We start from the raw sequence: 17263 nt of genomic DNA, 5'->3' as shown, positions 1-17263 counted from the left end.
CGATGTTGCCCCAACGACAGTGAAGCAACAGCGATATATTTCCAAGTCAGGGTGGTGAATGACTTGGAGGGGAACCTCCAGGTGGGGGGGTTCCAAGGTATCTGCTGCTCTTGTCCTCCTTTCAGGTAGTGGCCATGGGTTTGGAAGGTGCTGACTGAGGAACTTTGGTGAGTTACTGCAGTGCATCTTATGGCTGCCACTGTTCCTCGGTGGTGGAGGGTTTGAATGTTTTTGGAAGGAGGAACAACCAAGCGGGCTGCTTCGTCCTGGATGGGGTATCGAACTTCTTGAGTGTTATTGGAGCACCATTCGTCCAGGCAAGTGGAAAGTATTCCATTACACTCCTGACTTGTGCCTTGTAGATGGTGGACAGGCTTTGGGGGATCAGGAGGTGAGTTACTCGCCGTAGGATTCCTAGCCTTTGACTTGCCCTGGTAGCCACAGTATTAATATGGCTAGTCCAGTTCAGTTTCTCATCAATGGTAACCCCCAGGATGTTGATTGTGGGGGATTCAGCGATGGTAATGCCATTGAATGTCAAGGCGCGATGGTTAGATCTTCTCTTATTGGAGATGTAAATTGCCTGCCACTTATGTGGCACAAATTTAACTTGCCACTTGTCAGTCCAAACCTGGATATTTTCCAGGTCTTCCTGCAATTGGACATGGGCTGCTTCATTATATGAGGAGTCGCGAATGGTGCTGAACATAGTGCAGTCATCCGCGAACATCCCCACTTCTGACATTATGATGGAAGGGAGGTCATTGATAAAGCAGTTGGAAGGTGATTGGGCCTAAGATACTACCCTGAGGAACTCCTGCAGTGATGTCCTGGAGCTGAGATGATTGATCTTCAACCACCACAACCACCTTCCTTTGTGCCAGGTATGACTCCAACCAGCGGAGAGTTTTCCCCGATTCCCATTTCTGACCCGGATTCCTGAATTTGATGTTATAGGCGACATTTGCAATGTGGAAGCACCAACTGGTATTTTTGTGTCCTGAGTCTAACAATGAACGCTTAAAGGGTTGATTGAAAATACTTGAAAGAAACAAACTCTTTAAGCAATTTTTGAATTAGTAAATCACTTACTGGCATCCATCGTGTCTGATAATGCAATGGGACTATTATTAATTTCCCAATTCATGAGTAAAAAGATATTCCTCGAAACTCTGTAAAGAGGGAATTGCTCAATGCTCCTCAGAACAGCCGTGATTTCTGTTTAAAGTTCCGCTGGGGTTTCACCAATTCTGTGTCCAGCTCCCTCCCACACACTCACATTCCCGCCTGACTGTCAATCATAGAAAATGCATTCTCTAATCAGACATCTCTCTTCTAATATTTCATTCTGTTATTTAGCTGGCTCTATGATAAGGAGATTTGTTTTTCTATCAGAATGTTGTATCGCTCTTCCTCAATAGATAGTGGAAGCAGAATCTTTGAATATTTTTAAGCAGGGCTAGATGGATACTGTCATGATATTCAGGTAAACATCATAGCACATACATACATACTGAGGACAGATCAACGGACCAATCAACACACACACAACGCGACAGCCAATCACAGGCAAGAGCATACACAGTACAAAACAGGGAACACAACACTTCCTGGGCACTCGAGCAGGAGACAGCTCAGGGCACAGAGCTCATAGCAAGCCACTCAGACATCCACCATGTGCTGAGTGCCACTACACGATAGAATTAGGAATAGGTCCACAGATTCAAGGGTTATGATCGAACCTCAGTAAACAGTTTACCAGTGTAAATAGATGTTTGAAATAAAACTGAGTTGTACCATTCGCAACCGTGTTGGTTCGTCTGTGTAGCAGAGTACCCAACACTTCAGATATTTGATGAGCAAGGAGGAAAAAGGTTATCGGGGTAAGCAGAAAGGTGGACTTGAGGTTACAATCAGTTCAGCCATGATCTTATTGAATCGCAAGAAGCTGAGTGAACAAAGAACAAAGAAAAGTACAGCACAGGAACAGGCCCTTCGGCCCTCCAAGCCTGTGCCGACCATGCTGCCTGTCTAAACTAAAATCTTCTACACTTCCTGGGTCTGTATCCCTCTATTCCCATCCTATTCATGTATTTGTCAAGATGTCCCTTAAATGTCATTATCGTCCCTGCTTCCACTACCTCCTCCGGCAGCGTGTTCCAGGCACCCACTACCCTCTGTGTACAAAACCTGCCTCGTACATCTCCTCTAAACCTTGCCCCTCGCACCTTAAACCTATGCCCCCGAGTAATTGACCCCTCTACCCTGGGAAAAAGCCTCTGACTATCCACTCTGTCTATGCCCCTCATGATTTTGTAGACCTCTATCAGGTTGCCCCTCAACCTCCGTCGTTCCAGTGAGAACAAACCAAGTTTATTCAACAGCTCCTCGTCCCTCCATACCAGGCAACATCCTGGTAAATCTCTTCTGCACCCTCTCTAAGGCCTCCACATCCTTCTGGTAGTGTGGTGACCAGAATTGAACACTATACTCCAACTGTGGCCTAACTAAGGTTCTATACAGCTGCAACATGACTTGCCAAATCTTGTACTCAATGCCCCGGCCAATGAAGGCAAGCATGCCCTATACCTTCTTGACTACCATCTCCACCTGAGTGGCCTATTCCTGCTCCTAATTCAAATGTTTATATGCTCAAATTGTGCTGTGGGATAGTTTACAATCACCTGAATGTACAGTCCAGGCCTCAGTTCAAAGTCCCGTCCAAAAGACAGCACTTCTGACAATGTAGCACTTTCTCACTACTGGTGTGGATAATCGGCCTGGACTTCAGTCCAATCTGACACCAGGCTTTGGATGGAATTTAAACTCATCAGATGCAAACAATTTCACAGGAGAAAACTCCAAGGGGAACCAGTTGGGCATAAAAAATTAGAAATTTGGGGCGCGATCTAACAAAACGTTTCTAAATGTAGTACCGAGCGGGAAATGTCGGGTGTTTCCCGAGACCTGATCCGGTGAGGCAGCCAACGGTTTCGAACATTAATGAAGGCACTTAATGATGCTCCACGGGCTTCACCCCACAAATTACTGTCCCGCCGGCTGATTCGCTGGGTCAGTGCCCGGCAGATTCCCGGTAACGAGGGGGAGAAACACTTAACCCGATCCTGCAGGGCAAACTCCAGACAACGCGCAGACATGCCAGCGCGCAGACCAGCTCCACGGTTCGTGGATGCTGACTTGGCCAGACTGAAGGACGTGGTCGAGTCCAGACAGGGCATCCTGTTCACCCAAGGGGTTCAGAGGGTCAGCCACAGGTCAGCCTGTTCCGCCTGAGAGGCAGTGGCAGCGACTGTCAGTTCGGGGGATGTCATCAGGAGGACCACCACCCAGGGCCGCAAGAAGCTAAACAACGTACTGTGCTGTAATGTTCTATGTTCTAACCTCCACCGGGCCGCACGGGTGAGTTTGCATCCGCCCTGTAGCGCCAATCCGGCCTACTACCCTCGGAAGCCGACTCTCTCCGGTCTTGACGACCCTGCGCCTGGCACCTCTGCACCACCCCAGCACAACACAGCAAGGTGCCCCAGCACACACTGGCATCGACCAGCACACCCCACCCATGCCCAGCAGTGGTACACCCGCCTTTCCCCTGCCATGCCCCTCCCATCCACCTGCAATGCATGAAGCGCGTGGCTCACAATGCCCCCTCTGTGTCCACGCAGAAAATGAGGAATGGGCCCTGGCCATAGTGGGGGTGGCCAAAGACAGGTCGGTTACGGGTCAGGGTTGGCCAGCACCGCAGAGGTGAGTATCCAACAGACCCCATACAGATGACCTGTAACATGCGAGTTGTTCATGCCAAGATGATGAAATCACCCTCTCCCTGACCACATGTCCATTTTCACAGCCGATCCACAGGGTGCCCCCCCCCCCCCCCCCCCCCTCCACCCCCTCACCCCTCCACCGCCCAAGAGAACACCTCTGAGCAGACCTCCGGGAATGACACCATCAATGTGTCACTACTATCCAGCGCAGAAACACACACCTCGGCAGAAGAAAGTAGTGGACAGGCTTCTGGGGCACAATCTGATGACCACCAAACAGTTGCAGATGCACATCAGGTGGATGCTGGGATGTCCGGGGAGACAGAAGTCGGACGTCTGCTGGACCCAAAGACCCAGCTGAGTCCCAGTCAGATGCTGCACCTCAGTCAGATGATGAGTCTCTGGACCAGGCTTTCCCGGAGCACATGCATAGAATCAAGGAATTTGCAGTGCAGAAGGAGGTCATTTGGCCCATCGGGTCTACACCGGCCCTTGGAAAGAGCACCTGACTTAAGCCCACACCTCCACACTATCCCCACAATCCAGTAACCCAACCTAACCTTTTTGGACACCAAGGGCAATTTTGGACACTGAGGGCAATTTAGCATGGCCAATCCACCTAACCTGCACATCTTTGGACTGTGGGAGGAAACCGGAGCACCCGGAGGAAACCCACGCACACACGGGGAGAACGTGCAGACTCTGCACAGACAGTGACCCAAGGAATCAAACCTGGGACCCTGGAGCTGTGAAGCAACAGTGCTAACCACTGTGCTACCGCGCTGCCCATCGATGCAGTCGATAGCGTGCGGCCGTGAGATTCAGAGGGGGATGTCAGGGACACTCCAGCCGGTCCATAGCCGATTAGAGGAGTCCCAAAGGCTTTGGGCGCAGCAATGTGTGGAACCAAGGCTAACATTGCGAGAGTGACAACCGCAATGGAGAACCTGGAGTACGACGTTAGCACCATTAATGGTAGTGTCCAAGGTGTTGCTGAGTGCCTCGACTGCATGGCCGAGTCACTGGGGGATGCGTCCTTGATGCAGGTGGACTTTGCTGGGGCGCTGCGGAGCATGTCCCTGCCTCAGCAGCGCATTGCCCTCAGTAGCGCATTGCTAAGGCGCTCCAGAGCATTTTCCAGTTGCTGAGGACCATCTCCCTGATGCAGGTGGACATTGGCAAGGCATGGGGAGCATGACCCACTCACAGAGGGGCATAGCTGAAGGCATCGACACCATGGTGCAGACATTGGGGAGCCGACAGGGCTGGGAGAGCCAAAGGCCGCAGGTGCTTCTGGAGCCTAATCCAGCTGCCCCTCCGCCCCGACGGACACTGAATAGGAGGAGTGAGCACTGGATCCCAACCCGGTACCTTCCTGTAGGGTAATGATGCAGCCACCAGCTCTCTCCCCTCCCCTGGCAACAGCATGTCTCGGGGTCAGCGTGCCGAACAGGGTGGCACGGTGAGGTATATGCCACCATCAAATCGGACGGGACCTTCAGGCGCTTCAGAGGATGCCCACCAGGGGCATTGAAGGTCACGGGATGCAGAAAGCAGCAGGCTACCCCCACATCTGATATGCATCCTGAGGAACACCTGGACGTAGTAATAGAGCACCGAGAGCTGAGCAGATTGAGGACCATTGGGAGCTAGGGACAGTTGGGGGTCACGATTGTAAAACATTTAAACACGCTACACCCAATACATGTGAAGCCCCCGTTGCATTATTCTGCACTGCGGGCTGGTCTGCGCCCCATCCCCAGTAGTCCTCCCCCCCCGGCATACCACGTGCAAGTAATGGGTGTGAGCAAGCACTCAGCAGATAGACAGGAATCAGACTATGGCATAGACTGAGGAGCACCAGAGCTCAGCTCACACCCTCCTGCCTTGTGTATAGAACCACCTACCCGAGAGTGATGCAAAACAGACCCTGGGAGGGTGTAACAGGGTGATCTAGGAGGAGCGGGTGGTGTGAGGCAGACCAGCTTTGAGGGAGGGGGGGGGGCACGGGTGTGGGGGATGGAGAGAGGAGGAGAGATACGTATGAAGCTAAGTCCCCTGAGAAGTGGGCGAGGATGAGGGCCTTCCTGGTCCTCCGGGCATGCCGGACTTGCGCCGCCTGTCCTCCAGCCGGTCCCTTGGGTCCTCCCCAAGCTTGTCTTCCAGCCCTTCCTGGTCTTGCTGCTCCTTGGAGGTGGGGGTGTGTTGCTTCTCCGCCACCTCCAGCACATTGCCCGTCTGCTGTGCCAGGTTATGATGGGCACAACAAACCACCACAATGCCGGAGACCCTCCTTGGGTCAAGGCATCGGAACCGTATTTTCAGCATGTGGTATTATAGGTATTACGGTACCTGATAGGCTAAAGCACCATTGGTGGAAACTGTATGCTTTCTGTTGGTTAGAATGTATGATAGCTCCGCCCTGCTAGGCGGGGTATAAGAACCAGTGCCGCCCCAGCAGCCTTCATTCTGTACCTGAGCTGATGGGGGAAACATCTAGCTTATTAAAGCCTTCAGTTGGACTACAACCTCGCTTTAGTGGTCATTGATCATGCATCACAGCAGTCGGATGCACCGCTCAATGACAGCCCACATGGCCACTTGGACCGTGTAATTGGGTTTTGCATCGGTCTCCGGCCTCCATACTGGCGTCATTAATCAGGGCCTAAGCGGGTACCTCTTGACTTCATGGTTGCACTTTTAGGCAGTTGGTTAGAACATGCGTACAGGTTCCCGCTTGAGACCTGGAATGAACCCGAGGCGTAAATGTTTAGGGTTGCAGTGAATTTGACGGCCACTGGGAGCGGGAATCCTCCTGCTCCACATGGTGCCAGGTCCGCAAGGACATGGCACAGGTGCCACGTCATCGCCTTGTTGAGGCGGAGCTTCCTGCAGCACATACTGTCTGTCATCTGTTCGAAGGACAAGCGACGCCTGTACACTTTCAGCCGTCGCCAGCCTCCCCCTCTGGGTCCCTCCTTGGCCTGATGGACGGCCGGATCCTCAGGGTGTGGGGCGGGCCTCTGCACATGCGCTACTGCCTCGAGCCTCAGTCAACACTGCTACTGCCACCTTCTCCAGCGTCTGGCTGCTTGGCCTGCCAACGCCACCACGAGGGCAGCTTCCCCGGGGTCCAATATATCATCTATAAAGCAATATCTGTAAGGGATTGGGGAGGGTGTGAGAATGACAATGAGCTATGGAGTCTACCCCAGTACCCATCTCCTCCCCCGATTGTCCCCCAACCTCACAACCCTTGCAATCCCTCAGGCTGCTCTCCAACACACCCTGCACATGCACCCACAGCAGCAGCTCCTGGGCTCCAGACCCTAGGCCTCAGACGCCCTCTGGATATGTGACCTAGACCGGGTGCTTGTTCCCTCCCTGGCCCCCACACACACCCTCCAGTTGCGGGAATGTCCCCAGATGTGAGACCCAACTCTTGGGTGTTCAAATATTGGCTGACACCTCTCTGGTGTTGATGCCTCCCGAATTCAGGACAATTAACCAGGCCTCACTAGGTAATTACCCATGGAGATCCAAGTGGGTCTAGAAGGCAAGCCACTGTGGGTCACATAGGTCGGCCGGTGGGTAAAAATGGGTCCTCAGAAAAAAAGTTTGAAAAACACTGCTCTAGTTAATAATTTCTAACATTCACTACCAATTCAGCATTAATAGCTGATAGATTAGTCATTAATCCTGCTGTCTCTGGGATCTGGGCTCCTCCCAGGGGAGTATTAAGATGATGTCTGCTATGGGTTAGCAATAGATTAAATTATGCAATAATGATTACTTTGGACATGATAGTACAAAAAACAAAACTCTGCACTAAGATCTGTGAGATTGAATTGTTAATAATTAGTTGGAAATGGATTATTGTTGTGAAACCATTCTGGGTTTGTTGTCACTTTGTGAAGCGCTTTTTGGCTCAGGCCAATCTTACATGTTGACCCCAATGACAACATTAAGGGCAGCACGGTAACATAGTGGTTAGCATTGTGGCTTCACAGCACCAGGGTCCCAGGTTCGATTCCCTGCTGGGTCACTGTCTGTGCGGAGTCTGCACGCTCTCCCCGTGTCTGCGTGGGTTTCCTCCGGGTGCTCCGGTTTCCTCCCACAGTCCAAAGACGTGCAGGTTAGGTGGATTGGCCATGTTAAATTGCCCTTAGTATCCAAAAAGGTTAGGTGGGGTTATTGGGGTAAGGGGATAGGATTGAGGCGAGGGCTTAAGTGGGTGGGTGCAGACTCGATGGGCCAAATGGCCTCCTTCTGCGCTGTATGTTCTATGACTCAAACCTTCGGAGGACCGGCAATTATCATTAGATTGTCTCTCCACTCCTACTTTTGCTGAGCCACTCTTGAGCTTTGCATTTCTGGTGGCACTTCTCCAGAAATGCTACCTGTACTTGAAATGCAGGTTCTCCATCGCATTAAAAGTCAAAGACTTTTTTGGATAGTCCCAAGCAACAGGGGAATTGGAAGTTCAAACTTCACAGTCATGGACTCGGTGCATTGGGACTTCAGAGGGGTACCATAGGTACCAGGGTACACCAGGTCTCCATCCATCCGGGGAGCAGAAGATCTCAGCCTGTGTCTCTAGTATGATTAAAATGTATTCAATGATGAATTAACAGGTGATATACTGACCAGAATATTGATACTGAATATGCTGCCTTTATGTCTTAATGTAGTACAGATGGTTAATTTGTTTTAATTCATTACACACCAATTCCACCTTGTTACATTACCTACTTGTACAGTATATTGTAAAGCTGCTTAAACAAACATTAGGGCAAGATTTTCCAGCTCTTCCTGCTGGTGGGATCTTCTGGTCTCGTGGTGAGACAGGCAAACGATACAAAATACCGTAAACATCAGCAGGATCCCACTGACAACCAATGGCAAGCATTCGCCGTGAGAAAACACACCACGATGGGGGGTGTTATAACCCGCACAAGTCGTAAGGGGTAGGGATGATTAACTAACCCGTGGATCTTGCAGAATATGAGCTCCCCCGATAAGGGGGCGAAGGACCTTAACAACACCTGGCTTTGTATAAATAGAGTCTGCCAATAAGGCACCGACTAGAGAAGATCAATAGGGAATTACTGGAGCTGTATATAACACTAACTGTAATAATGGTTTACATGCAGCTCCAATGAAAGCATTACCTTTTATTGATTTCATTTTTCCTTTATTCAAAATAGTAAAATCTGAAATATATTTTAAAGTGTTACCATTAGAAAGCTTACCTTCAAATTAGGAATCTCGAAGTAGCTTTTTCCACCCTTTTTGTATCCATTAAACTGAGTCAAATTGTAGAAGTAGAGTGGGCTGTTCTCAGACTGCCTTTGTTGAGAGAAAATTGCAACCATAAAGGCTTGGGAGGAAGAAAGGTTGATGAGGGCAGAGGACAGAACTCCGAGAGCTTGTTTCTTAGACGTGGGGTAGAGCAGGGTGGCCTGAGAGAAAGAGTGAACAGTGGCTACACGATATTCGCTAATGGCCATGTGGATGATCTCCGGGACCGAGTTGTTGGCATTAAACAAAATATAAATATGTTTCTGCCACTGGAAACCGTGAATGTACTGGAGCTCCACAGCCTCATTGAGCTTAACAGCTGCATCACCTGACTCTCCCTCTGTAAAGGCCAAAAACTTTGGATCTCCAACATTTTCAGTAGGGTTCCTGAGGAGGATGGTGCCATCAGAATTCTCATTGTAATTGCTACCCACTTTGCAGGTGGGTGGGACAAACCTACTGAACTTGCCAGTAGATGTGGTGGCTGTCACCAGGTAATCCACTGGCTGGGCTTTTACCAGAAAAGCGATCGTCGAGGCTTCTGGGTGGAAAGCGGCAACATTCGGGCGCTGGTCGGTTTCGTATTGGTTGATATTGTGCAGTTTCCGAACATTGCAGGCCCCCAGCCTCAACGTCCCACAAGTCAGGACTCGGGTCCTCGTCTCATCCACCACCAGGATCTTGTTCATGTTGGCCGTTTTATTCCACTTGACGCAGCAGCCTTGCTGTTCCACGCATGGCCCATCGAGAAGGGGTCCTGTCTGGTTGAGCACCTCCAGCTTCAAGCTCTGGTTCAGCTGGTGCAAGTAGTTTTCAGTGGCCACGAACACTCTGCCATTGGCACTCACCGCAATATTATCAATGTGGGTCTGGAATTTGAACACATCCTCAGGGTAAACCTCAACGACCAAGGCAGCTAAAGTGTTAAAGAGCAGAACATAGAGAGAAACATCCTTCACTGGATCCATAGTCGTAGGCACCCGCGCACACACTCAGTGCTGTGTTCAATCTGCACCACACGCCTCTCGAACTGGTTCAAGTGAGAACTTGCATTCTGTCCGCTCGATTACGCTCCCAATGCCTTCAATGTGGTGTGAAGTTGCCTTCAGCCCAGCTTACAGTGCCACTTGCTTCCTTTTCCGTTTTTGTGGCTTCCTGCTCGTATCTCCAGCCCCCCTTCTGTAAACAGCAAATTACATGGAATCAGCGACAGAGAAACAGGCCATTCAACCCAAATGATCAATGCCTCCAACTACTCCAATTGCCTCTTCCCACTCATGTAATTTCTCTCTATTCCCTTCTCCCTGGATCAAGCCTCTGTTAAACACATCAGTGCTATCAGTTTCAGCCACTCCATTTGGCATCGAGTTCCACATTTTCACTTCTCTCTGTGAAAAGAGGCAATGGAAACAGTAGCTGCAATTTTAAAGATAATGACTCGGTCCGATTGATGTGGGTGGGGAGTTAAATGGTGGCTGGACACAATTCAGTTCATTCTCCAGTACATTCCCCAGCCTTTGGAAGAGTTATCGAACGATCCCCATTTCCCTGCTCTTTTCCCTTAGCTTTGCAATTTCTCCTTTTAAAGTATCTTTCCAATTCCCCTTTGAAAGTGGTTACTGAATCTACTTCCACTTCTCTTTCAGACAGTGCACTCAAGATCACAACGCACTGCCGGAAAATAAAACTCATCTCGCCGCTGATTCCTTTGCCAATTATTTTAAATTGATGTCCTCTGGTTACTGATCCTCCTGCCTGTGGAAACAGTTTCACCATATTTATTGCATCACAACCCTCTCATCAGAAATGTATTAATTTTCAGAAGTGCAGGACACCAGTATAACATATCACTGAGCCCTCACTACATCTAAATTTCACTGAAGGTAGTAGAGGCAGAAAACCATGATAATTGAATAGTACAATATTGTTTTCATGCATTTAATTATTCTGCATGCCACTAGTTTATGGCGTTTGAGAGAGCAGGTCAGTGACTGATTCCCTGACTGAGATGTGTCTGCCACGATAGAGAACCTCTCCGTCATGGTATGAATGGGCAAAGTGGGCAGGAATCCTAAATTCCCCTCCAAACACGGCACTTCCCATTTACACAGGGTCAGGACTCTGGGTCAAAGTTGGACTTTCGGTGACTATGGTGTGAGTGGTCACACACAGGGCAGCTCCTGCTTGAAGGCATAGAAAAGAGCTCTTTTTACCCGAAATTGGGTGCAGGGGTGCGTCCACCAGGTAAGTATGGTTGATCCCGCAGGACTGGCGGGGGTCAGAAATCCCCCCACCAGGATAGTCACCTGGAATGTAAGGGGGCTTAATGGCCCAGTGAAAAGATGCAGAGTCTTCACCCACCTGAGAAGCCTGGCAGAATCTGCCGACAGGAGACACACCTAAGGGAGACAGACAGATTACTGGTAAGGAAGGGCTGGATCGGACAGATGTACCATTCATGCTACGGGATGAGGGCTAGGGGAGTAGCCATACTGATCAGCAAGAGGACGAGATTCACGGAGACTAGGACAGTTACGGACCAAGGGGAACAGAATGTCATGGTCAGTGGTATCCTGGAAGAGACACCGGTAGCCCTGATAAATGTGTACGCGCCCAACTGGGACGACACAAATTTATGAAAAAGACCATGGCAGAAATCCCCGACATCGACACACATCGACTGATTATGGTGGGGCGACTTTAAGTGCGTACAGGACCCACTGACCAACCAATCAAATCCCAGAATAGGGAAAAAGACAGGCATGGCTAAGGAACTGGGAACATTTATGGAGCAGATGCGGGTGGTGGACCAGTGGAGATTCCTACACCGGGGAGAGAAGAATTCTCGTTCTTCTCACAGGTGCACAAAGTATATACCCACATCAACTTCTTTGCTGTGTGGAAATCAGTGTTTCCAGGAATCATAGGAGTGGAATACTCCGCGATAGTCATCTCCAACCACGCTCCACACTACGTGGATGTGAGGTTGGAGACGGGCTGTCCCCAACGCCCCACATGGACCTGGCCGACAAGGCCTTCTGCCAGAAAACATCACAGGCCATAGGCGACTAAATAAGTAACAACCGGGACGGGGAGGTCCCATCTTCCACGTTCTGGAAGGCACTGAGGGTTGCGATCAGAGGGGAAATTATAGCCTACAAGGCGCGTAGAGATAAGGTCAACAGAAAATACACCGAAGCCCCGACTATAGAGCTGCTGGCGGAGAGGAAAAAGCTACAAATGGACTTTAACCTCCTATCCACCAGGAAAGCAGTGTACCAACTCCGCCAGACACGGGGGACCTTTTATGAACACGGAGAAAAGGCTGGCCGCCTATTGGCTCACCAGCTGAGAAAGCAGGCAGCCAAGAGAGAAATAGCGCAGGTAAAAGACAGAAGAGGCAGATTGGCAGCGGAACAAAAAGAGATTAACCAAGCATTCGAGATCTTCTACCGAGGGCTGTACACCTCCGAGCCCCCAATGGGGACACGGGGATGAAACAGTTCCTAGACAGACTGGAACTACCAGTGGCGGGGGAAGACAGGCGGGGGGGGGGGGGGGGGGGGGGGGGGGGGGGGGGGGAGCTGGAAGCACCAATAGATCTGGGAGAAATCATGGAGAGCATCAGCGCCACGCAGGCGGGGAAGACGCCGGGACTGGACGGGTTCCCGGCAGATTTATATCAAAAATTTGCACCTGCCCTGGCGCCACATCTAAGGGACATGTTAGCAGACTCGCTAGCAGGGGGCACTTTGCCTCCTACACAAGCGCAGGCCACAATTTCACTGATACCCAAAAAAGGCGAAGACCTGATGGAATGTGGATCATAGAGGCCCATTTCGCTGCTAAATGTGGATACAAAAATACTCGCAAAGGTCGACCAAACGGGCTTTGTCAAGTGTAGGCAACCCACTGCGAACATCAGGTGGCTGTTGAACGTAATAATGACACCGCCCCCCCCCACCCCCCGGGAGAGAACACCAGAAATGATCGTCTCCCTGGACGCAGAAAATACCTTTGACAGAGTTGAATGGAGGTACCTCCTCGAGATATTGAAACGGTTTGTTCTAGGAGCAGGATTCACCACCTGGGTGAGACTCCTGTACAACAATCCCATGGTGAGTGTTCGAAATAACACCACCAGCTCTGAATACTTCCAGCTACAGAGGCACAAGGCAGGGATGCCCATTGTCCCCACTTTGCCCTAGCAATCCAACCCCTGATGATAGCATTGCGGGATGCTAAAAGCTGGAAGGGCATCCAAAGAGGAGACATAGCGCACAGAGTTTCACTCTATGCGGATGACCTGCTCCTGTACTTCTCAAAGCCACAGGAAGGACTGAAAGCAATCATGCGGATCCTGAAAGAGTTCGGAACCGTCTCAAGTTACAACCTCAATCTGGGCAAAAGTGAAGCATTCTCAGTGAACCCAAATGGGGAAGGGACAGAGCTGGAGAGACTCCTGTTTAAAATAGCCCAAAACAGATTCCGATACCTGGGGATCCAACTAGCGAGAGTCTGGACACAGATCCACAAGTGGAACCTGACCAGCCTGGAGGAAGTAAAAAAGGACCTATAGAGGTGGGACGCACTCCCACTCTCCCTGACGGGGAGAGTGCATGCAATCAAAATGGATGTGCTACCGAGGTTGCTCTTCCTGTTTAGGTCCATACCGATCTTCATCCCCAAAGCCCTCTTCCAAAACATAGACAGCTTAATTATGGCGTTTGTGTGGGAGGGGCAAGAAGTCAAGAGTCCCCAAATCAACACTGCAAAGAAGGAAAATTAAGGGAGGCCTGACACTGCCAAACGTACAATACTACCACTGGGAAGCAACAGAGGAAAGAGTGAGGGGATGAGGGCACGAACCCAACTTGGAATGGGTGTGGATGGAGGAGGCCTCCTGCAAGGGAACGACCCTCCAGGCCCTAGCATTCCCACCCCCCTCGGCTAAATACACATCTAGCCCAGTGGCAGCGGCCACACTGAAAACGTGGGGCCACCTAAGACAGCACTTTGGGCTAACTAAGATGTACCCCGTGGCCCCCATCTGCGATAACCACAGATTCCCACCAGCCATGCTAGATGCAACATTTTTTAAATGGAGACAGGACAGGGGAAAGCTGACAGTTAGGGACTTTTACATAAGACACAGACTAGCGACACTGAGCAAACCTATGGAGGGATGGGAATTGCCGACAGGACAGGAAATGAGACCCTGCAAATAAAACATTTCCTCCGCAAAGAGATAGTCGGGTACCCCTGGGTCCCGGAGACCACACTATTAGAGGGCCTGCTGAACACAGAGAGTAAGGAGGGGGGACTTTGTGGGAAAATATACGGACAACTACTGGACAGAGCCGAACACCATTGGACGAGACCAGACAGAAATGGGAGGACGAACTGGGGCGGAGACGCTGGAGCAAAGAACTGAGCAGGGCCAACTCCACCTCCTCCTGCGCAAGGCTCAGCCTCATGCAGTTCAATGTGCTGCACAGAGCACATCTGGCCAGAACCCAAATGAGCAGGTTCTTCCCAGAGGTGGAGGACAAATGTGAATGGTGCCAGAGGGGGGCGGGGGGACAACCACACCCATATGTTCTGGGCTTGTCCCAAACTTGCTGGGTTCTGGACAGCATTCTCCAAGGCGATGTCCAAGGTTGTGGGGCAAGGATGAAGACATGCCCAAATGTGGCAATCTTTGGGGTATCAGAGCAGCCAGAGCTATATATGGGGAAGAGGGCCAACGCCCTTGCTTTTGCTTCCCCAATCGCACGCCAGAGAATCCTGCTTGGCTGGCGATCGGCAGCACCAACCATAGCTGCAGACTGGCTAGCTGAGTTCATAGAATTTTTCCACCTGGAGAAGATCAAATACGCCATCCGAGGGACGGAGGAAGGCTTCCGTATTGCAAGGGGGCAATTTGTCGGTCTGTTACAAAACCTGTTCGAGGCCAGCAACAGCCAGTAGAAAGGGAAATGGGAAGGATTAAAAAGGGAAAAGAAAGGACAACGAGGAACATCAGGGACTCACAACTGGGGGGGGGGGGGGGGCAGAGAGCCTGACAGCAACAAAGTGAGACAACATTAGAGAGGGGTGGGGGGGGCGTCAACCCCATACCCCATGCACAAAAAGAACACAGCGGAAGCCGAAGGAGGGAGGAAAGAAAAGGGGAGGAAACAAGGAGAAAGTGAAGCACACCCCAGGATCAACCATGGAGGACATCAGGAGGGGTGGGTGGGGGAGGAGAGGTCACTTCGAACTAGGCGGCTGGAATAAGTCCACGGAGGCAGAAGTCCCGTCACCAGAATTCCTTTTATTTACAAACCCAACAGCTGAACAACCATGACCATTCAGTCTGCTGTCTACACCGGGAGTGCAGAGGATCTGACACTGTTATATCCACAGAAAGGGGTTCCCTGATTGGGCCACTAATCAGGGAACTCATATTCAAATTAGCCAATGTCAAAGGCCTGGCCTAAGTCATTACACCCCTTCCCCCCAAAGACCGAGGAGCCCCCCATGGTCCTCGTGACTCATGGGTCTCTTGCTTCGTTTTTGCGCCGGGTCCAGCACCTCCAACTTCAGCCTCCGACGTAGGGGGGGTATAACGGCTAGGCACCCGTCTTTTCCGATGTAAGCGCCTGAGGGGCGGTTCGTCTCTTTCCTCCGGCGGCAGGGGTACAGCTGCGGCATCATCCACGGTGTCCATATCCGAGTCCGATGTCCTCACCAATGGTGTCGGAGGGGCATGAATAGTCTGTCGGGGAGGACTCTCCACGGTCCTCGGTATGCTGGTCTGAATCAGCTCCGGGGGAGGAAACAAATCTGAGGCCCACACCTGGTCCAGGTGTTTCCTTATTACATGTTTTCCCACACGTATCTCATACGACACAGGCCTTGTCCTGGCCTTGACTGTTCCTGCTACCCACGTGGGGCCATTCGCATAATTTCTGACCCATACATTTTCTCCCGTATTGAACTGCCTTTCTCGGCGAGTGTCGTTGTGGCCCCTGCATTGGGCCTCTTGGTGCCACCTAAATTTGGGAATAGTAAACTCAGCCGGGTTCGGAGTCGTCTGCCCACGAGTAGCTCCGCTGGTGCTATTCCCGTTGTGGGGTTATTCTGTAGTGAAGTAGCCAACGCGACAGTTTGGTGTCCAATGATGCTGCTGACTGTTTCTTCAACCTGATTTTTAAGGTCTGGACGGCTCTCTCCGCCAAACCATTCGATGCCGGGTGGTATGGTGCCGTCCTTATGTGCCAAATGCCATTCGATTTCATAAATTTTGTGAAGTCCTGGCTGGTGAAAACCAATCCATTATCCGAAACTAACACCTCCGGGATACCATGAGTTGCGGAGTTTTTCAATGGTGGTTGTTGAATTTGCAGAGTTCATTTTGTAGACGTCCAGCCATTTGGAATGGGCGTCTACTATTATAAACAACATTGCACCCATAAACGGGCCTGCAAAATCGATATGAAGTCGCGACCATGGTCTACCTGGCCATTTCCATGGGTGCAGTGGAGCTGCCGGTGGCACCTTCTGCCCTTGTTGGCATTCTTGGCACCGACCTACCAATGCCGCTATGTCTGTGTCCAAGCCCGGCCACCAGACATAGCTTCTGGCCAGCATCTTCATTTTTGAGACTCCTGGGTGCCCATGATGTAGTTCAGCCAATATGGCTCGACGGCCTTGACTTGGGACTATTACTCGAGCCCCCCATAGCAGGTTCCCGTCTTCCACGGTGATCTGCTCGCTTCTGCTCCAATAAGGGTGGAATTCCGCCTGACCGCTCTTTCCATCTCCCCAGTTAGCAGTTAGGCAAAATCTTGGAAAGGTTTATAAGAGATAGGATGTATAATCATCTGGAAAGGAATAGAACATAGAACATAGAACATAGAACAATACAGCGCAGTACAGGCCCTTCGGCCCACGATGTTGCACCGAAACAAAAGCCATCTAACCTACACTATGCCATTATCATCCATATGTTTATCCAATAAACTTTTAAATGCCCTCAATGTTGGCGAGTTCACTACTGTAGCAGGTAGGGCATTCCACGGCCTCACTACTCTTTGCGTAAAGAACCTACCTCTGTCCTATATCTATTACCCCTCAGTTTAAAGTTATGTCCCCTCGTGCCAGCCATATCCATCCGCGGGAGAAGGCTCTCA

The 17263-nt window shown here is 50.8% G+C and overlaps 1 protein-coding gene across 1 annotated transcript in view; it reads right to left on the bottom strand.

Moving 5' to 3' along the window:
* plxnc1 (plexin C1) overlaps positions 1-10209 on the bottom strand; it is a 361547-nt gene extending 351338 nt beyond the window's left edge. Inside the window, exon 1 of the mRNA XM_072471872.1 lies at positions 9038-10209. Within this exon, the coding sequence (XP_072327973.1) occupies positions 9038-10054 (1017 nt within the window). The 5' untranslated portion in view covers positions 10055-10209. The remainder of the gene's footprint in view (positions 1-9037) is intronic.
* Between the last annotated feature and the right edge of the window lie 7054 nt (positions 10210-17263).

This window comes from Scyliorhinus torazame, chromosome 13, assembly GCF_047496885.1.
Source record: "Scyliorhinus torazame isolate Kashiwa2021f chromosome 13, sScyTor2.1, whole genome shotgun sequence".
Taxonomy (NCBI): Eukaryota; Metazoa; Chordata; class Chondrichthyes; order Carcharhiniformes; family Scyliorhinidae; genus Scyliorhinus; species Scyliorhinus torazame.
Note: the sequence above shows the minus strand (reverse complement) of the source record. Positions and strands in the feature narration are given on the sequence as shown.